Genomic DNA, 13,830 nt, shown 5'->3' with positions numbered 1-13,830 from the left:
CCGTGGCAGCTTCGCGTTCACGCCAGTCGAGGAACGCCACGTTCGTCCTCGACGGGCTCGATCATTGTTTTAAATCGAGATTGATCTTCTTCCCCGGTTGAAAATGTGACCGTGAAGATTGTCCAACTGGAAACATCCACTCATTCATTGTGTAACATTGTTGTCGTTGTTCCCTTCTTTGCGTTTGAACGCGTGCTTTCTTGCTTCGATAAATCTTCCATTATATTCCCTTGTTTTGCATGTTTCGTTTTACGCTGTTGCGCAAAATGGCGGTTGTTTCTTAAGAAGACGATCGTGGTTCCTTTTGGAAATTTCGATTATGCTAGAATGGTTCAAGGATGAGCATAATTCCCCGGTTTGAACAACGAGGTCTATAGGTTATCCGAGATCTATCATTCGAAGTATGAAATGGAAACTCCTTTATTGACGATTTATTCGAGTCACGTAATAAATCTATTTTATTTTACACTTTCGACCTTTGATTGAATTGCTTTTAAATTTTATATTAATATATAATGTATAAGATTAATATATGTAGAGAGTTTGATGATTTTTATTGAAAAATCGTTTCGAGTATTCAAAAGTGAACGAAAATAAAATTCGAGACTTTTCTTATTTTTTCGCTCCCTTTTTGGACAAGGGTAGATAACACGTTAAAATAGAACAAACTGCAAGAGAAGAATTATAGTATTTTAGAAAAAAGATGATACGAAACGATTGAAAGAGAGAATGGCTTACATAATATGAAGCACGCCAACTGGATCATCGGTACAAAGCATCCTTGCGCCAGAAGAATTGGGAAAAGAATATTTCCACAGATCGATCCTATCCTTCCAACCATCATTACGAAACTCACTGCGATCGCCCTAGTTTTTTAAAGAAAAATTTTCATTCTATCTTATATTCTTAAATTTCAATTTGGATATTTATTATATTTAACCTTAAAGAAGTTGGGAACATGATGACAGTTGCAGAAATAATGATATTTTGAGTATTATTCGTGAATCCAATGAAGAAACTTGACAACAATAACGTTAATAATGAATTAGACGACCAATAGAGGCTAATTATACATATTAACGATATTCCGTAACAAATAACTGCAATCAACAATATCAATATTATCGTTATTAAATTAATTTATATTACAAAATCATATGACGAATTCTTACCTAATAAGATTTTGTGTCTCAAGTAATTCAGTATGAAGCTACTTGAGAGAAGAAAAAAGCTTCCTAAAGTAGATATAATGATTGTGTTCACGTAAACAGACTCGTTGACAACAATCTAGAATCATACAAAAAATAATATCATGTAATGATGTAAATACAGAATTAAATTCGTTAAAAATTGTAAGAATCATCCTACGTTTTTACACGTCGCGTTTTCTACAGTGTTTTCAAAAGCATTCAAAGAGGTTGAGAAATCCAAAATTTCGCAAAATGTAGATTCGTGTTCTGCTGTTAGATTGTAATTCAATGGGTCGAAATTTTCTAGAATCGTGAACAATTGGGGTTGCCACAATCGAAAGGTGTTGGTTCTATAAAATACAAAAAAATGAATAATTACAAATTTAATTTATTACTTGCTTTTTTTGGAATGCTATTTTTTGATAAGATTATTATTTCTTCACTTTGTTTCTCACGTTTTGATTTATTTATTATCTCCGTTTTACGTCATATCACTGGTAAACGTCATATACTTATCCGTTTTCTCGTTCCTTTATTACGATGATCTATATAACAACGTATTTATATAGATAAAACGAGTACTCGTCATATCACATACTGAAGAATTTAGAATTTAGTTTTTGATATCTTAATTGATTTTTAATAACAGTCTACTTTTAGAAATTAAAATAACACTATTATATACCATAAGTAATTATTAATATAGATAATAAAAGAGAAAACTTACGCAAACATTGAACCAAATTGCATGACAATGACCGAAAAAAGTCGAGACAAATACGGATTGGTGAAAATTGCTTTCTTCTTCATATTTCCATCGTGATCAGCATTACTCGATTCTTCCGTGGAAGGAGGATCGTTTTGTAAATATTGAATCTTAAATATAAATCGTCATCATATAGATTTAATTATTTTTTTTGAAAAATATATATACTTAAATCATTCAAAAAAAAATCATAGCAATCTATTAATATAATCATTCCATAGGATATTCTCACCGGATATTCTTCCGCCGGTTTTCCCGTGTTTATGCTGTAAATCCTCTGGAAAACTTTCAACGCATCGTCCATACGATCCTGCGACATGAGAAACTTTGGACTTTCCGGAAACATGAAGAGACAAACAACACCGATCAATATTGGTATACTACAGGCAGATAAGAAAAATCTCCAAGAATTGTAGACAAATGCTCCGTCCCAAAGAACGATGGACCACTTTTGAGGAATGATGATCAACGCGAGCGCTATAAAATGAAATGATACAACTCGTAAATAAATGTTTTACAATTTGTCGTATATATCGTACCTGAGCTCACGATATTTCCAAGTGTGATGCTGAAACCGATCAGCAATGGTATTTTCCCTCTTCCTTTGTCTCCATAGAATTCAGAGGAGTACGCCACGATGGAAGCATGAGGACCGCTTATACTGACGTGAGATAATTATTATTGTTATCTTTAATAATTAAGATTAAGATCTCTTTCGAACTTACATGAAACCGCTAAGGAATTTAAAGAATAACAGCATCCAAAAGTTTTGCGATAATCCTGACAAAATGTTACATATACCGTCAGCTAGATAGCCGAAGAGGAAAACGGTTCTTCTACCTTTGATATCCGCTATATAACCCCATAGAGGACCGCTGCAGACCATTCCTAAAATAATTTCAATATTAGAATAAAGTATCTTCGCGCGTGAAAAGATGAGAATATACGAACCTACGTATACGATAGCGGTTAGGACACCTTTTTGATAGAAAGTTATTTGTAGATCGCATTCTGCAGAAGGAAGAATGATCCCAACACTGGAAGTGTTAAGGCTTGTTGACCATGACACAGGAATAATTGATAGAAGAAGGAAATACTGAAACTTTCCATAACCAGCTGCGGTAATGGCTCTCTCGAAATTTGCAGACTTCTTCGTTTTATTTTCTATATCTGTTGCTTTACAAATAAAATTTCTTTACGAAAAATCTTCTCGTGTGTTATAATTAAAATATTTATTTTTTTCTGAAGAAAAGTCTCACTTGAATCAATTTTATTCTCTTCTGTTGGTTTATCTGGAAGAGTGACGATACTAATTGTACGTTCGTCCGACATTCTTGTAATTTTATCAGATTGTCCGTGATTTTAAATGATTTACACAATGCGAAATTCGCTTGAAACTTGCTTCTCGTAATGTTGTATACGCCTTTACTAGTCGTTTCTGGATTTAATTGTCGGAGATACACCATATCTCACAACGATTTAAATTGAGCGAACTGATGTAAACTACACGAAGTGTTACCGTGACACAAGCAATAGTTAAGATATTCACAAATAATTTTATCTCGTAAAAAAAATAATTTATCACCAACGTTACATTATCATTGACGTAGTCGTAACGTAGTAATAACATAGATCAATTAATAAGTGATAAATTTTATAAAAAGATTTGTTTTATTTTAAAATAATTATAAAATTTATGCATTATCAATTACAGTCTTTTTTTCATTTATGCAAGAATATTAAGAAAAATAAAATTATCGCGATGCAAAATTAAAACATTACCTTCTATTATCTACGTTGAATTCTTTGTAAATCCTTACGAATTAATTATATTATTTTTTATATTTAAAATAATATAAAAAGTTTATATCGTCACAATCTGAATTCTATATCTGAATTCTATAAAATTACATATTTATAAGAATATTCTAAAAAATATATTCTAAAGAAATCAGGTCATTGAAATCAAGATTATCCTAAATTGATCGAAATACATTAATTCAAAGTAATTTAGATTAGATTAGACTATTTTGAAATCGCTTAAAAATCGTTTAAAAATGATTAATAATCAATATAGTTTTTAATATGTTATCTAAAGGTTATTACAAGATTATTAAAACTCATTCTAATTTGTAAAATCAGATGGATTCAAAAAAATTTAAAATATCTATTTCGTTTAATTAAAAAATAAAAAATAAATTGTAATAAAATATATTGATGATAATTTTCTTATAACTATTTGAATTATATCACGATAAAAATCAATATAAATATGAGTTAATATCGCGAAATTATAATTATACAATTTTTTATTCCAATTTTCTTTTTTTTGTTATTATTTTTTTCTATTTGTTCTCGTTTTCTCCTTTGTCGTTATTATTATTATTATTTAAATTAGGAATTCTTATATTGAACTGCCTATTCAAAAAATGTTTCAATCTCTTCTTTATTATAGAATCTATAAGTGAGATTTCTTCAAACATTACTGAAATCATATAATATTTTCTTCTCAATTTTAAAAATGAATATTTCAACAAACAAATACAAACATAACTTATTTTTATGTTTTGATCATGTTAGATCATTTTGCAAAATTTATCTAAGAATTGATATCACGTTGGCACTAAATCAGAACGTAATCATATATTGTGCACATTCAGATAAATAATTGCACAAATGAAATGGAAAAATCGAAATTCAAAATCTATAAATTATACGTTATAATCAAAATGAGTACAAAATATTTTCAGAAATGAATTTTCTCGTGGTAAAAAGAATAGGGAACAAACAAAAAGAATGCTTTGTTCAGGATAGCATTCTTTAGCAATGCAATTGGATAACTTCGCGTTAACGATCAACAAATTGTAGTTATTTTTTTTAAATCGCGGTAACTTACACGCTTCGCGTATTTTGACAGCAACTTTTGTTCTTTTGTCTTGGGCCGATACAGGAAATATCATGTCCACCCTGACCTTATATCCGCGATACCAACGGCCAGATATTCGTTGAAAACGATTGAAGCTCCTGCGAAATTAGTAGCCATTGTTCTCACGAGAATCTCGATTGATGATACGAAAAAGAATCCAAAAAATTGTAAGAATTTTAACGTTTCACCGAATTGTTGCCAAAGTTCTATCCTTTCCTTTCTCTTTCATTTTTCGTAACAATTATTTCGATCTTTGATATTTCTCAATAATTCTAACAATTTTTCTAGATAGTATTTCTGATAAAAATGATTAATATAATCTGATTGTTAAATGTTATCTAAATTTCTAATGTATTCTAATGTGTTCTTTTTTCTCCATGTATAATAGTTTGCTTTCGAAACGTTAAATCTTAAGCATATTTAACTAATACAAATGAATTTTCATTTGTACACTCATCGTCTGCAAATGTGCATATTTACCGAAATAAATCTCTAATAAAATTTCTCTTCATTTCATTAGCATGTATGCATATATGCACGTGATCTGATAATCGCATTAGACGTATTATTATATATAATGATAACACCATTTCTTATAATTTAATTTTTATTCAGAAACTCCCACAAGTACATTTCTTAATATCAAATAAATATTAAAATATTAAATCTAATTATTACTACAATCAAATCAATAATACGATTCCATCATTTTTCTTTTGGTTTTTGAGTCGTATCTGACGATAAAGACGAAGAGTCATTTTTTGTTTCTTCATTAAATTGATTGCCGTTGCACTGTACTTCCTCTTGTCGATATTCCAACGAGTGCATGTACTTCGACACCTTGATTGAAAATAATTACAAGGTCATTTAGTCGCAAGAACGCGAAGCTCGTTACTATGGATTAATTAAAATTTTTTGTTTTAAAACTCGTTGGAATCGATGTTTCGTGACCTACTTTTTAAGCTATTCCGCTACGATTCCTGAATTTAAAGCGAGAAATGAGAATTTTTCGTACGCAAGTGCGTATATGCATAATTATGCTAATATTTCATATATGATCTTTTTTTCTAATTAGGATAAAAATTAATTAGGATAATAGTTGATTGGCCAGTTTAAATATCGATGGCTTAATAATCAAAGCCAAGGAATTTCATAATATCACATGGCAGACTAACACGTACATATATCTTAATATGAAACGAGAGGAACACGTTCGATCGAGGGCACAGGAAATGCTGCGATCTTTCCTTCTTTCCTTTTTTTTTTCCTTTTTCTTTTCCTTTCGCGTTTATGTGTAGAGAAGACAGGCAAGTATCATGGATATGCACATATATACACGAGCATTATCGCGTTCCTAGGTTTAATACGCATACTTGCCATTTAACCGCGGTAAGAAATGGTTTCTGTTATTCAACGGCGCACGTTTGATTTCGATCTAATGTTTGCGATCTTTCCGGCATCGAATCTAGCGGGATTCGTAGCGGTAAAGGACGATTAATATAAGCAGAAATCATACGTCAGGATAATCAATTTTTATCCCAAAGAACTCGGTCAGAGACGGAGAAAACGATGATGCGACTTGTATCCGATAAGAAGATTTGTATCGGTTATGTGTTTCCTTCGTAACAACATTGAAAATTAATCGTTTCACGCCTTGGATCGATAGTACAACGCGACACCGTGTACTTTCATAGAAACGTTAAGTCATCGCACAATTATTCTAAAAGAGGTTAATTGCCACGAAGCAAAGATAACTAGCGTTCATACATTTCTTTTGTAATCACTTGTTTTCTATCGAATTGCTGTGAAAAAATTTGTGAAACATATTCAACATTTCCGTTTCGTGTCGTTAATTGATATCATACCGCTTTTTGATCCCGTTGTACTCGATTGAAATTCGAATGTTTCGTATGTGTCGTTACGCGTATTGTGAAAATGTTATTAATTGTTGTTCCACAGGAGCAATATACATATAAATCGCCAGTCGAATAGGTACAACGCATCGCGTGATATGAACATCCGATATCTGAACACGCATCGGCGATGCAACCACGCTGGGGCGTGTAAGATTTTATACACGTGAGCAAGGAAGCACGTGAAACGAGGAGAAATACCAAGGGAACACCGAACTCTCAAGAAAGTTTCATCGGTATGATAATTAATTGTGCATTGACCGTCATAAATCTCTCTCATCTAGCCGCGTATTAAGCGAAATCTTTTATGTGAAACACTTTACACGATCAATGTGCACCCTAATGAGCGAACTCGACGCTATGAATTAATGACACGGGTGTTAGCGAGTTATTCCGATAAAGCAGCTTGCCAACAATTAAATCGAACGATGATTCATAACTTGGTTAAATTTGTATGATACGCTATGTTTTGTTCTTGATGCATATTGCTTTTTTTAAGAATCGGTGATTAATCAGTTATAATACAGGTATGAAGTAATTTTATTATACGGAATAAATGTTTAATTACTTGTTCTTCGTATTTCAAGTGACCCTTAAATATTCCAAACGAAATTAAGCCAATAATGGTCGTGAGGATTAATCTTTGTACCTGAACTTTGTCGTAAGGCCACTTAACCATGATATAACTGAAATGATTTGGCATGATTTTTAGATAAATAGTAGTAAATATATGTATATATACTTTTTTTATTCGTAAATATATAATAAAATTCTTACTTTTAAAAGCATATTATTCATAATATTCATTTATATTGAATATTAACGTTTGATAAAATCAAAAATTGATTTTACAATAGACTTAGAATTTATGTCTTCATCGCGTGACTGAATATACAAGTCTTGATTAATTTCGAGATCGATATCGTTACTCTCTACTGTTATGTTCAGTGTTATAAATTTAGAAGCATAAATATACGAAATTTTTATTTGTAAATAGAAATTAAAATAGAATGTTGCGTGTTTTCGAAATCATACAACATAAAATATAAAAGATTATAGCTAATGATATAAATTGCATTCAATACTAATCTCGTATGCATAATGACTTTATCGTAATCCTCAATGTCGTTCAATATCGTGTTTATGGGTTCATTGATAAAAGATACACAGACAGGCATGCGAAATTTCACCGTTATTTATATAACGTTATACTTCGTCATTAGTTTTCTATACTTTTTTCTGTTTCTGATTCATGAAATAATCTCTATTTCAAGCTGAATATAGTCATCGAGTTATATTCGTAATTTTCCGATGAAAAAACATCTTCATCTACCAATCTACTGCTGGTAAAAATTGCAAAAAAAATTTTTAATAAAATTTCTATTTGTAATAATAATTATTTGATATTTTCTTTATGTTAATGCTGTTTTTGAATTACTAAATCGATAACTCTTAATCATATATAAAAATGCGTAGATAATAAATCGTTAAAATACGTGATTGCAATAGAGGCGCCTCGAGGCACGTATAGTTTCAAATTTTGTCGTAAGATGGTGTTAAAATCGGAACAAGATGGCGTCCGGTCAATAGACGAATAGCAGGGAGGCCGGAGGCGCTCTCGAGGTTCGTGGGTGTTCTCAGCCCGGAGCTGGAGAGCCTTTAAGGCTGTATATCATTGACATTTTTTTCTCTATCGAAGTGAAATGGTCGACACGCGAGTGAAATGAAAAATGTTCCATAAAGAAGTGCATATTACGTATGCGTCGGCCTGAATGTGCCGTGTTTCTCGAACTCGAAAGATGCTGCCGTATAAAGCGACGACAGAGAAGGCGCCTTCGCGAAACTGTCAGGAAGATCGTCGTCGTCGTACGTGAGTCAGTGCGCTCGGTGGATTGAAAGAAGGCACGTACGTACAAAATGGCTTCGGGCGACAATGTGGACGTGATTGAAGTGGTTGAGACAAGCTTCACTGGCCCGGTACAGGCCACAGAGGATCATCTCCGACCGGAACAGTACGCGGACGAGGACAGTGAGTAGCCCTTACCTTTGTTAAATTCTTCGTCGTTTTGACCAAGTGTCACGACCTAACCTATAAAAATAGCACGGTTCCAGACGACTATAACGCGAGCATCGTTTCTTTTGGTGTTAAGGGATTTGTGCTGCGAGACACGACGGAAAGATAGGCGTGATCGATCGATTGTGGCCGATCGGATTTTCATTTCGCTTCCGCATGCCCGCGTTCCGTCCTTTGTTAAGTCGGCAACCGAACAAACAGTGTATGCTCTTTCAGAGCTATACTGTGATTAATCCATTTCGTTATTTGACAGCTGATGGGTGTCACCCATTGCACTGTATAGTAATGTTAACCTTGTAAAAAATGTATAAGAAATTCTTATTTCTTTCAATTTTTCTCTTCTTTCATTAAACGATATATAAAATCATTGTTGACACTTCGAAAATATATATGAATTTTTTTTCCTTTTTCTTTCATATTTCAACTGACGTGAAATTGATTTTATTGAACAGTCTGATAGAATGTGAATAAAGCTCGAAAATTTGTTAACATTGTAACGAAAGTTTTCAACGACATTTTCAAACAGAAAAGTTGAATGAAGCTATGAAAACGCCTTGATCAAGGATTGAAATTTAATGATAACGGGAATAACGGTATCAAGACACATGTGCAATAGTGAATCCACACCGCAATCAGCGTGGCACGACTTTCGTTTTTGAACTCGGTTAACGTTCCACTTTCTCGCTTCTTTCCGGGAATACATACGATTGACTCGACCGGTCACTTTAAGCGTGCGATTTTTTCTTTGCATGCGTTTGCATCCCTCCAATTCTAGCATTAGAAACGGGACTTTCGTTCGTTCGGATACTACGTAATGTATATATATATATATATATAATATATATTATCGTGTATATAGAAGTCAAATGTTATATGATCTTATTTTGTGTAACAAACACGTTATTTTCAATGTGTTACAGATAAATCTACAGGGGATAAAGTGACAACACTTGACGTAAGTAAAAAACACAATTCTACATATTTCGCTTTGATATGGTGATAATTGAGAAGAACTGTTCCATGCACGGATATATATAGATATTAATATTGACACTTGTACATTCGACTCGATATACGTCCGACGAGAGAAAGAGATAACTAATAAACAGTTTTACGTAGGCACTACTTATCGAAATTCTTGAGGCTGCATTATTTTAATGATTTTTTAATTTATTTATTTGTAAATTTAATAATTATTAAATATATAAAGTTATTTATATGTAAAATGAATAGTTTTTTCTACCATATCCTTATCTATTTAAAACTAGTATGCACATATAATGAATATAATAGAATGAATATAATAGAATTTGTATAAAACAATACTCTCGTTATTTGTATAACGTGCGTACATGTTTAAACACTTCAAAGCCGTGCACTTTATTTTAAAACAAAAAGAATCAAAATTCGGTAACAGAATAATATTATTAGATAACTAGATAACGGAACTATGCTTCACAGATACAGGTGAATGTTATATAAGAAAAATCCTCGCTATCTCTGCATTATTCTTGCATTTTTCACACATTCACTTCATTCAAATTCATTGTTTCACTTGATAATTTTACCGCGTTCTCTCTGAACAACAATCCAATGATACAAGGTGCATTGATTCCTTGATTTTCTATATAACTATTGATCATTCGTTTGATTCACTCGATAATTTGATCGCTGAGGTCGATTCTATTTTCGTCTCAACACGCGTTAATCGATTTATATCGCGATGATCATTGATATATAAGATATATAACGCATTTTTTAAACCAATTAATCGTCATTCATATTATCATGTGTCGAAACTTTATAGAACAAACATGTAATTATTTTGTCACTTGAAATATTGATTCGATACAATAAGATGTTCGAGTTCAATTTGAGATGTTCAGATGCGTTATGCCATGATTTTTAGAAGCGAGAATAGTTGTGTAATTATTCATTCGAATGACGCATGCCCGTGTATTTCTTCTTCGGGTGTTTCCTCCCGTGGCTCGGTGAACAATAAACATTCAACGGGATATTGGATCGGAGTTTTCATTTACTCAAGTCGAGTAAAATTTAGAAACTTTCTTGACATATTACAGAACACAAACGCAAATAAAATAAATAATTTTAAAATAATATAATATAATTGTCCAAAAGAGTAATTATTTGAAATTTTTCATTGATCTATTATTTTGAAATTATTAAAATTTTAATATTAATAATTTTTTATATATAGTATTGTAATACTAATTTTAATATTAATACTTTTTTTATTGATTGAAGTGTAGTTCCGTAATTAAACGTAGTTATAAATGAATTTTTTTTCTTTTTAAGAATTTTCATATTAAAAATATCACAACTACTTAATGTCACACTCGTTAAAATTGTATTGATAATTGTATATTCTTTCTAGAATTCGGTAGTGCAACATGGCACCATCGGGCCCAAAACCTCTTCGGGGGTATCAAGGAACAAATCAGAACGGGAGAGAAAGATTGGCCATAGAAGAGTTGGAGTGGGAGGTGAAATTACGTACAAAAAGGTATATTATATAAATATAATACGATGGCTTATTATTCCGTTAATAATTTGATGAAATAAAAAATTATGATAAATAAATGTATTTATTTATTCTTCTCTCTAATAACTCAAAAAAATAATATTTATGAAAAAAAAATAATATCAAATTATCTTGAATAGTAATAATAATAATAATAATGAAAAGTTATCATTGATGATCTTTAATAGTATATTAAAGAAATGAAATATTAAATTCAAGAATAAATTAAATATTCTTATATGTTTAGATTCAAACGACACAAATTATGGGATCCATCCAGTTAGGTATTCAACATGCGGTTGGTGGTTTGGCCAGTAAACCAGAACGTGATCTATTGATGCAAGATTTCATGACTGTAGAAACGACAAATTTCCCAAGCGAAGGATCTAATCATACTCCGGCTCATCATTTTTCCGAGTTTAAGTTCAAAAATTACGCACCCATTGCATTTCGTTACTTTCGGGATCTCTTCGGTATTCAACCGGATGACTTTTTGGTAATTTCATATATATAATAATTCTATATTTGTATATAAATATGTTTCTTTTTCCCTCATAAAAGAATTACAAAAGAACACAATCAATTTTTCATCTAATCAACGATGATATTTAACAATATCATTTGAATATTCAGATGTCAATGTGTAGCGCTCCATTACGTGAATTATCGAATCCCGGAGCTAGTGGAAGTATCTTTTATCTAACAGATGATGATGAATTCATCATAAAGACTGTACAACATAAGGAAGGAGAATTTTTGCAAACACTTCTTCCAGGATATTATATGGTGAGCTTTAATATCTTTTCAAGTATTCAGTGATTTTATATTAAGAAATTTAAAATATGAAGAAGATCATTTTTATCTATAGAATCTAAATCAAAATCCAAGGACATTATTGCCAAAATTCTTTGGGTTATACTGCTATCGGTGTAATAGTAAAAATGTTAGACTAGTTGCTATGAATAATCTTCTACCCTCATCTGTGAAACTACACCAGAAGTATGATTTAAAAGGATCGACATACAAAAGAAAGGTTCATAATTTTCCGATATTTATATTGATTTTCTAATATCTATTTTTTAAACAAATTTTATGAAATATACATTTGATCTACAGGCATCGAAATTAGAAAGATCTAAAAACTCTCCAACATATAAAGATTTAGATTTTATGGAACATCATCCGGAAGGGATTTTTTTGGAAGCGGATACATATAATGCTCTAGTGAAAACTATTCAAAGAGATTGTCGAGTTTTAGAAAGCTTTAAAATTATGGATTACTCTTTACTCGTTGGTATTCATAATCTTGACCAGGCTGCAAGAGAGAAAACGGTAAATATTACGAAAATAAAGAAAATATTTTAATTTATCTGTAACAGTATAATATACAATTTTTGATATTATAGCAGGAACAAAGATTACTAACGAGTGCAGAGGAAGAAGTTGGTGAAGTTGGAGGTGAGAGTGCAGGATTCATTCAAGCAGAACGAGATGATAGAATAGGAGCTAGCGCTCTAAACCGATCGCGGAGTATAAATCGACAAAGGTTAGTTGCGCACAGTACCGCTATGGAAAGTATTCAGGCTGAAAGCGAGCCCATAGACGAAGAGGACGATGTACCGTGAGTATCATATTTTTATTTCCTTATGTCACGATTATATACAAAACGAGTGCTCTCATAACGTGATTTTAATTATGTTCGTATTCCTAGCAGTCCAGGTGGAATTCCTGCTCGTAATGCTCGTGGTGAACGCCTGTTACTTTTCCTTGGTATTATTGATATTTTGCAAAGTTACAGGCTCAAGAAAAAATTGGAACATACTTGGAAATCGATGATACACGATGGTGTAAGTTGCACAATCCTTCTTTTTCTATAATTATTAATTTTTGATTATTTAATTTCTATTTATTATACAGATCACATTGAAATTATATACAATCATTCTTTCATTGCGTTTCGTATACTCTAAAGAATGTAAATTGTATTTGCTTGCAGGATACCGTGTCAGTACATCGACCAGGTTTTTACGCGCAACGTTTTCAAGATTTCATGGCGAAGACAGTATTCAAGAAGATACCGTCACGTAAGTACCATCCTAATCAACCTCTTCTAACAAATTTGACCTCAATGTTAACATTGAACAAAGCTCATTCTTAATTTGTAAGCAATTTTTTAATAAGTTCTTACGATTATATTTTAAGTTCATTAATATCGATTGACGTTTCTCCTATTTCGTCAAATCGATTTGGCTATATCTCGTAAAGCATAAAGTACAAGAAAAATTTTAGGCTTTAAGAGTAGAGTAGAAATTATAACGTCAAATATTTTTATCGCCAGCTAAACGTGATTAATTAAATCTTTCTGTTTATAGTAATAGAAACAATTACTGTGATTCAACTACATATTATATAATGCAAT

The 13,830-nt window shown here is 31.5% G+C and overlaps 2 protein-coding genes and 1 long non-coding RNA gene across 19 annotated transcripts in view; 2 read left to right on the top strand and 1 right to left on the bottom strand.

Annotated features, from left to right (window-relative positions):
• The window catches only part of LOC102672114, a 165,077-nt gene extending 162,254 nt beyond the window's left edge, over nucleotides 1–2,823 (top strand). The window contains exon 3 of the long non-coding RNA XR_004150813.1: nucleotides 2,178–2,823. This is a non-coding gene — a long non-coding RNA (uncharacterized LOC102672114). The remainder of the gene's footprint in view (nucleotides 1–2,177) is intronic.
• Nucleotides 7–3,562, bottom strand: LOC102672212 (synaptic vesicle glycoprotein 2B-like). Of its 5 annotated transcripts, none has more exons than XM_031511559.1 (11): nucleotides 3,216–3,562; nucleotides 2,908–3,132; nucleotides 2,682–2,844; nucleotides 2,496–2,617; nucleotides 2,189–2,433; nucleotides 1,918–2,066; nucleotides 1,369–1,540; nucleotides 1,173–1,287; nucleotides 941–1,100; nucleotides 739–866; nucleotides 7–322 (listed from the first exon to the last, which is right to left on the bottom strand). In XM_031511559.1, the coding sequence occupies exons 1-11, from the start codon at nucleotides 3,286–3,288 to the stop codon at nucleotides 318–320; spliced, it is 1,557 nt and encodes a 518-aa protein (XP_031367419.1). In that variant the 5' UTR covers nucleotides 3,289–3,562; the 3' UTR covers nucleotides 7–317. The 5 variants fall into 5 exon arrangements, with proteins under 5 accessions (XP_031367419.1, XP_006617927.1, XP_006617926.1 ...); XM_006617864.2 differs by lacking the exon at nucleotides 7–322 and adding an exon at nucleotides 403–668 and having other exon boundaries at nucleotides 2,908–3,129; nucleotides 3,213–3,562; XM_006617863.2 differs by lacking the exon at nucleotides 7–322 and adding an exon at nucleotides 403–668.
• Nucleotides 3,563–8,345: 4,783 nt separating this feature from the next.
• Nucleotides 8,346–13,830, top strand: part of LOC102672539 (phosphatidylinositol 4-phosphate 5-kinase type-1 alpha) — a 31,751-nt gene continuing 26,266 nt past the window's right edge. For 9 of the 13 annotated variants that reach the window (XR_004150814.1, XM_006617874.2, XM_031511564.1 and 6 more), the window contains exons 1-10: nucleotides 8,346–8,824; nucleotides 9,790–9,824; nucleotides 11,265–11,393; nucleotides 11,659–11,907; nucleotides 12,045–12,197; nucleotides 12,280–12,444; nucleotides 12,528–12,743; nucleotides 12,818–13,032; nucleotides 13,123–13,258; nucleotides 13,408–13,495. Coding sequence is in view for 12 of the 13 variants with exons in the window: in XM_006617874.2 (XP_006617937.1) it covers nucleotides 8,713–8,824; nucleotides 9,790–9,824; nucleotides 11,265–11,393; nucleotides 11,659–11,907; nucleotides 12,045–12,197; nucleotides 12,280–12,444; nucleotides 12,528–12,743; nucleotides 12,818–13,032; nucleotides 13,123–13,258; nucleotides 13,408–13,495 (1,498 nt within the window). In the remaining variant the exon portion in view is untranslated. The remainder of the gene's footprint in view (nucleotides 8,825–9,789; nucleotides 9,825–11,264; nucleotides 11,394–11,658; nucleotides 11,908–12,044; nucleotides 12,198–12,279; nucleotides 12,445–12,527; nucleotides 12,744–12,817; nucleotides 13,033–13,122; nucleotides 13,259–13,407; nucleotides 13,496–13,830) is intronic. The other 4 variants (XM_006617872.2, XM_006617871.2, XM_006617869.2 and 1 more) reach the window with 1 other exon arrangement.

Source organism: Apis dorsata, unplaced genomic scaffold, assembly GCF_000469605.1.
Source record: "Apis dorsata unplaced genomic scaffold, Apis dorsata 1.3 scaffold_327, whole genome shotgun sequence".
Classification (NCBI taxonomy): Eukaryota; Metazoa; Arthropoda; class Insecta; order Hymenoptera; family Apidae; genus Apis; species Apis dorsata.
This window is presented reverse-complemented; position numbering and strand designations above follow the sequence as displayed.

Coding starts and splice junctions, on each gene's coding strand:
- LOC102672212 (XM_006617864.2), bottom strand. CDS start 3,288: ATGTCGGACGAACGTACAATTAGTATCGTCACTCTTCCAGATAAACCA. Junction 2,067..2,188: donor AACCGGCGGAAGAATATCCG/GTGAGAATATCC, acceptor TTTATATTTAAG/ATTCAATATTTACAAAACGA. Junction 1,101..1,172: donor GAGACACAAAATCTTATTAG/GTAAGAATTCGT, acceptor TGTTGATTGCAG/TTATTTGTTACGGAATATCG.